We start from the raw sequence: 12,491 nt of genomic DNA on the forward strand, positions 1-12,491 counted from the left end.
CTTTTTTAAAGAAGCATGCCTACTCTAAAATGTGAACAGATAATGCAAAGCAAATATAATTCATTTATAATTTAAAACCTAGTCAACAATGGTTTCCCTTGCATTGAAGACATCATTTCCCTCCTCCAGTCCCACTAGCACATATCTCTAACATTTCTTCTTACTAACCACTGCGGGCCTGGGCAATGTTATCTCTGTGGGCTGTGACTGGTAAAGATCCAGGTTATTAATATCTTTGGAGAGTTGATGGACAGAAAAACACACAACTGCATTAAACATCCAAGGTCTTCCATTAAGTACACTGATGACAATAGAATAATAGTCACAACAAGGAAGAACACGCTTGAATCTCTAGAAATGCTTTATACAGATGTCCTTAAATCTCTACACAGAAATGGCTGAACAATTTAATGGAGTATTATATAACAATTAAAACTAAAGATGAGGAGTGGTGCCTGGGTGGCTCAGTCAGTTAAGCGTCCAACTCTTGGTTTCAGGTCAGGTTATGATCCCATGGTTCATGAGTTCAAGCCCCGCATCAGGCTTTGTGCTGACATTGAAGACGGAGCCTGCTTAGGATTCTGTGTCTACCTCTATTTCTGCCCCTCCCCCACTCACACTGTCCCTCTTCTCAAAAAAAAAAAAAAAAAAAAAGGCTAACGATGAGGGGCACCTAGGTGGCTAGTCAAGCAATGGCATGTCTAACTCTTAGTTTGGGCTCAGGTCATGATCCTGAGGTTCACGGGATGAGCCTCACATCAGGTGCTAACAGCTCAGAGGCTAGAGCTTGCTTCAGATTCTGTGTCTTCCTCTCTCTCTGCCCCTTTCCCGCTCATACTGTCTCTCTCTCTCTCAAAAACATACATTAAAAATTTTTTTTAAAAAGACTAAAGATGATAAAAGAGGATGTAACACAATTTTATAATATATCCTAAAATATCTTAAATATACTTTTATATCTAAATATAATTGTAAAATATTAGATTTATACACAAAGACTTGACAAAAATGAGTATTTGGTAGATAGGGACTCCTCCATCTGCACATTTACAAAGTAAATAAAAATCAGAAGGTCAAAAATGCAATGCCTCCTCTCTCTAAAGAACTGTAAAACTATCATCAGCACCTTGGTAATCACCTCATATTTATGGTCTACACTAAACACACCAAAACTTGCTATATATTACCCTTACAGGAATGCTTCTGGGCAAGGTCACCTGATAAAGGGGAAACAAGGTCTTGTCTGAGGACTTTGATTAATAAGAGAGAAAAAAAATGACTACTTTACCTCACAGCAAGGTGACAGATATTTTAACCAATAGCATGTTTTACTGCCATCATAAAATATCAAATTTAACATTACTTTTTACCAAATTAACAACAAATTTAAACACAGAGAATTACAAAACACAAATAAATCATGTATATATGACAATTAAAGCGACGAAGATGGTATCAGTTTGGTCAATTCTGCATCAAAAACGAGACTTCTGTAAGAGTAAGAGATGTATAGATTCAAGGATATTCAATTACTGGCATAACTTAGGCCTGACACTGAGAATCATATGGGTCAAAAGCTTGATAAGGTAACCCTGTATTACTTGTCCTATCTGAAAATGCAAAATTAGTTTGGATCTTTTATTAATATGATGATAAAATTGGCCTTCAGAGTTAACTCCTTACAGAAATTAACAAGCTGACCCTAAAATTCACATGGAAATGCAAAAGATCCAAAATGGCCAAAAGAGGGGCGCCTGGGTGGCTCAGTCAGTTGAGCGTCTGGCTTCGGCTCAGGTCATGATCTCATAGTTTGTGGGTTCGAGCCCTGTGTCAGACTCTCTGCTGACAGCTCAGAGCCTGGAGCCTATCTTCGGGTTCTGTGTCTCCCTCTCTCTCTGACCATCCCCTGCTCACACTGTCTCTCTCTCTCTCTCTCTCTCTCTCTCTCTCTCTCTCTCTCAAAAATAAATAAAAAACATTTTAAAAATTAAAATTAAAATTTTTAAAAAATGGCCAAAACAAACTAGAAATGAAACAACATTGGAGGACTCACACTCCCCAGTTTAAAACTAACTTCAAAGTTTAGTAATCAAAATTGTGTGACAGCGGCATAAAAACAGACATATAGATCAACAGAACAGAATTGAAAGGCTACATAAATGTTTATGGTCAATTGGTTTTTGAAAGCATGCCAAAAAAAAATCAATAGGGATAGAATAGTCTTTTCAACAAATGGTTCTGGGACAACCAGATATCCACATACAAAATAATATAATTAGATGTCTACATATATGAAAAATAACACAAAATGGATACTCATCTGCAAAACAATAAAAGTGGACCCCTAATTCGTATCATATACATAAATTAACTCAAAATGGGTCATGACCTGAGTATAAGAGCTAAAACCAAAAAATTTGTGGATGTAAGGGCACCTGGGTGGTTCACTCAGTTAAGCACCTGACTTTGGCTCAGGTCATGATCGCATGGTTCCTGAGTTCAAGCCGCGTGTAGGGCTCTGTACTGACACTTAGAGCCTGGAGCCTGCTTCAGATTCTGTCTCCAGCACTCTCTGCCCCTCTCCCGTTCATTCTGTCTCTGCCTCAAAAATAAATAAACATTAAAAGAAAGAAAATCATAGAAGAAAACAAAGGAGTAAATCTTCATGACTTTGGATTAGCTTTCTAGATATGACAACAAAAATAGAAACAAAAAAATTTCGACTTTATCAAAATTTTTAAAAATTCATGCTTCAAAGGACACCACTAAGAATATGAAAGGACAATCTATAAAATAGGAGAAAATATCTGCAAATCATATTCAGGTAAGGAGCTTAATAAAGAACACTTTAACTCACTAATTAAAAAAAAAACAACCAGGGCACCTGGGTGGCTCAGCTGGTTAAGCATCCCACTTCAGCTCAAATCATGATCTCACAGTTTGTGTGGGTTTGAGTTCGAGCCCCATATGGGGCTCTGCACTGGTGGTGTGGAGCCTGCTTGGGATTCTCTCTCTGCCCCTTCCCCACTTGTCTTCTCTCTCTCTCTCTCAAAATAAATAAACAAACTTAAAAACAACAAATTTTTCAAAAGGACAAAAGATTTGAATGGATACTTCTCAAAAGAAGATATATAAATGGCCAATAAGCATATGAAAAGATGTCTAACATTATTAGTCATTAGAGAAATGCAAATTGAACCACAATGAGCTACTTCTTCACAGCAACGAGAATGGCTAAAATCAAAAGGACACACATTAACAAGCAAAAAATCCTTGTGCATTGCTGGCACCATTATGTAACAATGCAGCCACATTGATAAACAGTTTGACAATTCCTTAAAATATGAAACAAGTTACCACACAACCCATCAATTCCTAGGTATACTTTCAAGAGAAATGAAGAAATATGCCCATACAAAAACCTGAATGGTGAGAGTCAAAAAGTCAAAACAGCCCAAACATCTATCAACTGATGAATGGATAAAAAAAACATGTGGTATACTCCTATAATGGAATATTATTCAGCAATAAAAAGGTATCAAGCATTTGATATATGCTACAACATAGATAAACCTTGCAAACATTGTGCTAAGTGAAAGAAGTTTGTGCATTTAACAGGCTATTTGTATAATATATTTCCTTTAACTATTTCTCCTCTACACATTTTATACTCTACCACTCAAATACCATGTCCTCTATAATATCTGCCCTTGACCCAAAATAAAACTCTCTTCCCCTTCCATGACCCACTAGACTCTATTCTAGTCATCTATGGACATGCTTTCTGATGCTAAGACTGTCAATCAATTCTCTATCTTTAATAATACAATGCCTTCTATATAAGGGTGTTCAGTGTTCTCTAAGGGATAAACTTCATTACAATACAAAAAACACAGGCTTTAAAGTCTAAGAGTCCTTCATGTATTCAACGAATGGTTACTGGTCAGCTATTTTGTGCTGGAACTGAACTGAGCTCAAATCTAGATTCTCTAATACTTCATTGGTGAATTCATTCAGTGTTTGTATAACGTTGACCAGGTTACTTAAGCTCTCTAAATCTACTTTCCTAAGTTGAATGTACTATCTGTATTTCACAAAAATGTTTGAGGATTAAATTCAACAATGTATTCCTTTTGGTAAAATGTCTTCAATAAATGCTATTTCCTTTTTTCCTCCTTTCCTCAAAATCAGCTAAACACATTTCTTCCAGTCTGTGGAAAAAACGTAATACTTAGGAGGATATATATAGGAAAAAATGATCTCAAACTTTAAAAGCAAGTAATTTAATATTTATAATACATATTATAAACCTCGTATTTCATTAGTAAAATGACCTGGTTAGAGTCTGAGAAATAATGTCATTTGAACTGCAGAGTTCTTATTCCCACAATACCACTAAAGTTGCTAGAAAATTACTTTATCCTAACCAAGATCTGCTTTTCTAAGAGGCTTGAATGATCTTATAGGAACACTTCCCTAGCCAACAAGTTTAGCAAACATAGTAAGACTCTGCAGAAGACAATGTACAGGGTGCTTTATGTCAACCTGGAAGTATTCCAGGAATACTTTGGAAGTATTGGAATACTTTGGAAGTAAATATACTGAGGAGGGTACAGCACTATAGGATTCACACACTGTGGTGAGAACTGAAAACCAACACAACCTTCAAGAAAGGTAAATTGTTAGTGTGTATTGATGGCCTAAAAAACCAACATACCTTTTGATCCAATGATCCTATTCCTATATTCTGAGGAAATAATCAGTGATACAAAAGATTCAGGCACCAAGATGTACACTGTAAAATAATATTTTTAAAAATCCACATTCAGGAGAGCCTGGGTGCCTTAGTCAGTTAAGCATCCAATTTCAGCTTATGTCATGATCTCACAGGTTTGGTTTGTGAGTTTGAGCCCCACATCTACTTGAGATTTTCTCTCCCCCTCTCTACTCCTCCCTGACTCGTGCTTTTTCTCTCTCAAAATAAACTTTAAAAATCCATATTTAATATGCACAGGTGGATAAAATTACATTTTTTAAATGTTAAGAGTGATTGTTTCTGGGAAGCAAAATCATGAACAATTTTTATTATCTTACTTTTTTGTATTTTCCAAGTTTCCACAATTCAGATAGTATTAGTGATGGAAAAAAAAAAAACCCTTTTTTTAAAAGCAGCAAAACAAACTTTTCAGAGGTAAAAAAAAATAATAACATATTTGATTATAACTCCAGAATTTTAAGTGATTTCAGATATATTAGTCAGTTAGATCCTTAAGACATGCCATTAAGGTGGAATAAGTGGTTATTTTGTTAACAAATGAGAAGACTAAGGCTGAGGTCATGTGGCCTGCCCAAGTTTATACAGAGACTAAGAACCCATAATTCTCATTTCTTTTTTTTTTTTAGAGTCATTGTTAAAAATATTTATTTTTGAGAAAGCACAAGTGAGGAAGGAACAGAGAGAGGAGGACAGAGGATCTGAAGAAGGCTCTGCACTGGCAGATGTGCCCAATGTGGGGCTTGAATTCACAAACTGGGAGCGAAGGTGAGGTCGGACGCTCAATAGACTGAGCCACCCAGGTGCCCCACTATAATTCTCATTCTATGCTCTTTTCTGCACCAGAGGTTCTAAGTGAGGTTCCCAAACCAGCAGCAACAATATCATCTATGAACCTATTAGAAATGCAAAATGTCTCCTCGGGTTCTACCCCAGACCTAGTTAATCAGATTCTCAGAGACGATGGTGGGTTGCAATCTGTGTTCTAACAAGCCTTCCAGGATAAGCTCAGATACATAATAAATCTGAGAACCACTGCTGTATATCAGACTGTCTCATTCTTTATGAGATAATAAAAATGTTTCTGGAAAAAAGTGGATGGTGGTATTATTTATGCCACTGTCAATTGCATTATATTTTTAGGCCCTTCCAAATTAACAGGAAGAAGTAACTATAAGGATTGACAATAGTCTTACTGTGTGATTACTGACAATGTAATTAACCAACCACCTTCTTTTAGATTATGAGCAGCAGTCCAAAAGGACAGACAGATCTTCCATATAATAACGTCACAAGAAATGAACCGATAAGAACACTGGAACATCACTAGCAAAAATGCTCAGAAAAGAAAGGGTCTGTTATATTTAGGTATGCTGTACGCATGGCAGGATATAGGAGCAGGAATCAGAAAACTAACAATTTTTATTAACTTGAACCATTACTTGTAGGTAATAATCTCCTGACATCGGTAACCCTGAAAACCAATATGACTACTCGATCTGTTGAAATCCAGTCTATAATACTTAAGGAGCACTCACTGAAGGCATTGTGTATGTGCTACAGGAAACACAAAGCTAAGAAATGACACAGTCTCTGTTCCACAAAACTTTTAATATCCTAGAGAATGTCAACATCTCATCAAGAATAAAGCAAGGCAAAGAGGGAGTGCCATGAGATAAATTTAAAAATTCAAAGAAAGGTGACGTCTCATTTTGGAGGGATCAGAAAGGAAAATGTGAGTCTGGGGAGACAGAATTTCAACAAAGAAAAGTAGCATGTCAGTCTTTTATTACAGAGAAAATGAGGCAGCAAGGACATGGGCAGAGGGATATCACAGCCTGATTACAAACCATGGTAGAAAAAACACTGCTCTGGTCACAGAGTCCAGCCCTGGACACACTACGCCACTTTGGCCAAGAAAGCCCATCTCTAGAAAGCCCACAACCACTCGTTTATGATACGAATAACAATAATTATGTTATTTTCCTCACAGTCATTTATCTGAAAAAAAGGTCAAAGAAGGAAAGGGCCCAATATAAAATACACAGGACAAGTTCAAAGTTCAATATTTATTCTCTATTAGGAAAGTTAGAATTGTGTAAAATTGAAAATATTTCATTCAAAATGTTCCTGTTCTAAAATCAGTTCTAATTATTAGTAAATGAGAGCATAAACAATATGGATGACTAAACAAATGTGAGCAAAACAATCAATTATACAAATAAAAGAAAATGGACTATATATACAAGTAGCTTTCCTTGGGGGGCTTACCTACCTAGCAAAAGTAATTGGCAGTTTCTTCTAAAACTAAAAGTACATTTATCAAACAACTCAAAAATCACACTCTTGGGCATTTATCCCAGAGAATTGTTCTTGCACTATGTTCATACAAAAACTTGCACATGAAAGTTCAAAGTAGTTTTAGTTGAAACAGCAAAAACTGGAAACAGCCTAAATGTCCTAAAATCATCTATAGTTAACATATGACACATCTAGATCATGGAATGCTATTTAGCAATAAAAAGGAACAAACTATTGGGGATTAAGAGAATTATACTGAGTGAGAAAAGGCCATTTGAAAAGGTTGCACACTGTAAGTTTTCTGAAATAACAAAATTATAAAGCTGGAGAACAGACCGTGGTTGCTGGAAGGTGGTGGGAACTTGTGCGGCACTAGCAGGCAGCACCAGTGAGCACTGCGCTGACGGGATAGCTCTGGTGCAGTTACACCAAGCTACGGTTACGGTTACGTCATTACACCCACAGATGAGTACAGGTGTAACTGATAAAATCTAAGTAATCTTTTATGTCAACTTCCTGAGTTTGGTAATGTATTTAAGCAATCAACATTAGGGAAGGTGGGATGAAGTGTGTTCAGGACATCCCTGCACATTTCTTTGCAATTTCACATGAATCTATCATTATTTCAAAATAAAATGTTAAAAAAAAAAGGTATACTCTTATTTTTTTCAAATAGCAGTGGATGTCATCAATCTTCTAACACCACTATGAAAGTAGTATTCTTACCCATTGAATATAGTATACAAAATTACTACAATTTCCTATGGAAAATAATTTTGCAGCATAAACCAAGAGCCATAAAAGTTTTGTGTCCTTTGACCTATCCATCTACTTACTGGGAATCACCTAAAGAAACAATGTCAAATCTGGGAAAACATATATAAGTGTTTATGTGTCTGTGTATATGTGTGTATACTGTGTACATCTGCTGTGTAGACGTTACTACAGTGTAATTGGGAACAGAGTAAAACTGAATGCAACCTTGATGTTTCTAATCATGAAGTATTATATAGCCATTAATAATGTTGATGAAGGTACAACAATAGAACAGGGTATTATGAGAGAATAAAGCAAAATTCAAAATTAGCGACTAAAACAATCATAACAGGAAATATTTTTCACAAAAATAAAGGATAGTAATTATGTTAGTGTCACAAATTTATGGGTGTTTTTCTCAAAATTTTTATAGGCTTATATTATTTTCATAGTTAAACAAATAAGCATACTTTTACCTTATCCCAGAAATCAACCAAAGCTGTGAAGTCCCATTTCTTAGAATATGCCACATTGTATTTCAGAATAGCATCCTATGGAAAAAGCATAAACAAAACCTCATGATATAGTCAGGTAAATTATCTTTGAATAGCCTTTTTCCTTTATAAACTACTTCCAGTAAATTTCTTAATCAGCATTAACCTTCCTCCCACCATTAGCTATTCCACATCAGTAGTTATGAACAAACAGAATATGCACTAATTTGTTATTCATTTAAGAAAAATGAGATTAGAAAGGTCAAATAATAGAAAAAAAAGTCCTAACTCTTAATACTTATAAACAGAAGTGATATACTCTCAGTGGACAAAAGTTACACCTTGGACAGAAAAACGCTTAAATATCACAGTGACTGTTGACTATCAATAGGGTTACACTATACATGCAAATATATAATGTATTTCTAGTATTAAAATTTCATGGGAAGAGTAAATTGGGAAAAAATGTCTAAAAAGGCTTTCCAGGAGAGATGGCAATAATGAAAAAAAGATGGAGAAACACTGCCCTAAGGCATAAAATGGGGGGGGGGGGAGTTGCCTTTATTATCAGCTATTTTTATAAGCTACATAAAAATGTTTATCTTCGCCCAGCAGTTCATATAAATTATTTATTTAGGTAGAGTGAAAAGTCAAAATAGCACGCCATCTACTGGTATAACATTTACCTGAACAGGCAGTACTTTATTCTCGGTTCCCAGGGATAAAAACAAAACAGGTCCCAAACCAAGTCGCTTATGCTACCAACCAGAGACTCAAGTTACAGTTTCAGCCTTTCCCACAAATGGAATCTTAAACCAGTCAATAAGGAATCAGATGGTCAGCACTAGTTAATCAGCCTGACAGAACTCTGCCATCCCCTAAAGAAAGGTGACCACCACAACCACTCTATTTTTTAATATAATTTCCTTGCTCCCACTCGCTTCTGCCTATAAAAGTCTTTCATTTCCTACAGCTTCTTAGAGTGTCTTTCCATCTCCTATATAAGATACTGCCTGATAAGTCATTGAATAAAGCCAGTAAGATCTTTTAAGTTTACTCAGATGAATTTTATTTAACACCAGAGTGAGGTACGCATAAGACAATCTGGTAGTTATACAGAAAGAACTATTGTAGTTGATGCAGGAACAGCAAGCACAAGGATTGAAAATCTGCATGTAACTTCTGACTTCCTCCAAAACTTACCTACTAATAGCCTACTGTTGACCAGAGCCTTAGTAATAACATAGTTAACACATATTTTGTATGTTATATGAATTATACACTGTAGTCTGACTATAAAGTAAGCTAGAGAAAAGAAAATATTATTAAGAAAGTTATAAGGAAGAGAAAATACATTTACAGTACTATATATTTAAAAAATCCACACAGGAAACTTGTGCAGTTCAAACCTATGTTGTTGGAGGTTCAATGGTATTTAGAATTATATTTTATCTCATCCTTTTAAATTTCTATTTTGGTTATACTTTATAATGTGTATGTTATATTAATAAGGTAATAGACATGTAGAATTTATAAACAACTATTTATAACACATGCCCCCATTTTTTTACTAACGGTGTATCAAGTCCGAAAAAGTTAAATTATTATTATAAATCTTCTAAATTTCCTCTTAATTTACTGTTTTTAAAAATTAATACTGTTCTGGGGCGCCTGGGTGGCTCAGTCGGTTGAGCATCCGACTTAGGCTCCGGTCATGATCTCACTGTCTGTGAGTTAAAGCCCAGCATCGGGCTCTGTGCTGACAGCTCAGAGCCTAAAGCCTGCTTTGATTCTGTATCTCCTTCTCTCTCTGCCCCTTCCCTGCTGACACTCTGACTCTGTCCATCTCTCTCTCTCTCTCTCTCTCTCTCTCAAAAATAAACAAACATTAAAAAAAAAACAAACAAAAAAAATCCCCAAGAAACTGTATATAACTAAGTCTCTCAAAGAAAATGAAACCCATTTTCACACAAATATACAAGAATCTGTTACTGTTTATAAAACCTTTAAAAGTTTACGTGGCTATAGTGCCAAAAAATAATAGTCACCCATATTTCAGATATTAGAAAAAAGATCTAATACTTGCTCTTATGGTCTTAAGTGAAATATTGAAAAAAAATGAAAAGTAAATGATTGTCAAAATGTTAGATTAATAAATAATCAGACTGCTAGAAGCTATATTAACAGCAATACAAAATAGAATGTTTAATGTATAATCATTAGGAAACTCAGTTCCCTTTGGGCAACTATAACTGAAGTCATAATTCTTTCCTGATTTACTTTTAAAGACATTTCAGAACATGATAATTCTAGAAAATAAGAGAAGCTTGGTCTGAAGGAAATTGGATGGGGAATCAAGAAACAAAGGTCTTATTCCTGGTTCTCCAAATTATTCTGTGTGGCTCCAGGCAAGTCATTTACAACTCTCAATTCTTCCACTCATTTCCTAGTGGTGGAAGGGAAACCAAGAATGTCTCTTAAGAAAGTTCCTCAGGAAGCAAGCATTTTGCATACAAATAAGGCTGTTACCTGAGTCTATTAAAGACCAGAAAATGTCTTGGAGGGAGACACAGGGCCCATCTCTTAAGAATTACATACAGGAGGCAAGAATAGCAAAAACAACTACCTTCAGGTTTTGGGGCCTTGTGAATTTGTTGAGAAGTGCAGTCTGAATGAGCTCCCACCGGCTCCCTGCAGTTCGCTCACCATTCTTTAAGGAAAAGGAAAAATATATAAAATTATTCTAAGTTCTTTGGGATCACAGAATCAGCAGTCAAATAAACACATATTAAACTGTCTTCAAAGACTAAAAGACCATCAAAAAAAGGGCTTCTGTCGTGAGTGGCACACATAGGGCAGCTCCATTGCTCTTTGTGCGGAATCGACATCAAAGACTAAAAGACCATCAGATTTGTACTTACCTCATCTTCCACGGGGTACAAATTTTGTTCTGAACAAGGCATCTTAACATGCTTGTTGTCCCATAAATCTTTAAAATGTGTTGGAAAAGGTTTAGGAACTTCTCCTGCTCTCAAAAGGTCTACCTGAAAGAGGGAAATAAGAAAACCGTAAGTGCATAAAAACTAGCTGTACCTTGTACAAAAACAGTCCAAAGAAAGCAGCCAAAGCAAATGCCATGAAATACAGACCAGTTCCTACGCAAGAAATCTCAGAAACCTTCTTCAGCTGTTCCTACTCCTTGTGTTCATTTGCTTGGCTTCCAAATCATCATGTTTGGTCATTCTATCTCCATCCCTTCTAGGCCCCTGGACTTTATTATTGCTTACCTTCTAGCCCTCCCAGAATTCCAGCTGCTCCCAGACACATTCACCCCCCATAAAGCCCTCATCCCCACTTGGGAACATTATCTTTTTAAACTATTCCTAGGCTTCTAATTCTACAATGGCTCCCCTCTATCAATGATTCCAAGTGATGTTCCCAGTTTTTAAATCCTCTTACCCATACACTATCTGGTTAAACATCTATTCTGATCTTCAACGCAGCTCAATTTTCATTTCAAAAAGTTTTCAAAACTTAAGCCAGTTAATTTACTCCCTCTTGTTTTATTAGATCATTACCATACCAGAATACATCTGTTTTTCCTTCCCCAACTAGACTATAAACTTCTTGAGAATAATAACCATATTAACTGTGGATTCTAAATATTTATGATAGAGCCTGATTTATGTGTTTCCGTAGGTACGTGCATAGAAATATATATATGTAAATATGTATATATGTGTACACATAAACATATGTTGCTTATAATAAGTATTGAGTAGATGTTGGAGAAATGGGCTATTTGAAACATGAAAGTTTTACATTTTACCTATTACAGACATTTCATACAAATGGAATTATACAACATATGGCCTTTTGTGTCTGATCTCTTTTGTTTAACGTTTTCAAGCTTCCTCCACGTTGTAGCATGAGTTAGTACTTCATTGCAAATAATCAAAGCATCACATAAATATAAAATTTGAACTGTAAGGTTATGAATGAGAGGTTCGTGGTGTTATGAGAACCTATTCTAGACAATTCCTGGTGAGTCAGAGAAGACTTCCTTGGGGCACCTAGGTGGCTCAGTCAGTTAAGCATCTGACTCAGTTTTGGCTCAAGTCATGATCTCATGGCTTGTGAATTCAAGCCCTACATCAAGGCCTCTG

General features: G+C 35.7%; 1 protein-coding gene across 3 annotated transcripts in view; it reads right to left on the reverse strand.

Annotated features, from left to right (window-relative positions):
• PARG (poly(ADP-ribose) glycohydrolase) overlaps positions 1 to 12,491 on the reverse strand; it is a 118,561-nt gene that overhangs the window by 93,855 nt on the left and 12,215 nt on the right. For all 3 annotated transcript variants that reach the window (XM_029932127.1, XM_029932125.1, XM_029932124.1), the window contains exons 5-7: positions 11,247 to 11,369; positions 10,952 to 11,035; positions 8,308 to 8,382 (exon numbers count right to left, since the gene is read on the reverse strand). In XM_029932127.1, the coding sequence (XP_029787987.1) occupies positions 8,308 to 8,382; positions 10,952 to 11,035; positions 11,247 to 11,369 (282 nt within the window). The remainder of the gene's footprint in view (positions 1 to 8,307; positions 8,383 to 10,951; positions 11,036 to 11,246; positions 11,370 to 12,491) is intronic.

The sequence above is a fragment of the Suricata suricatta genome, chromosome 2 (assembly GCF_006229205.1).
Source record: "Suricata suricatta isolate VVHF042 chromosome 2, meerkat_22Aug2017_6uvM2_HiC, whole genome shotgun sequence".
Lineage (NCBI taxonomy): Eukaryota > Metazoa > Chordata > Mammalia > Carnivora > Herpestidae > Suricata > Suricata suricatta.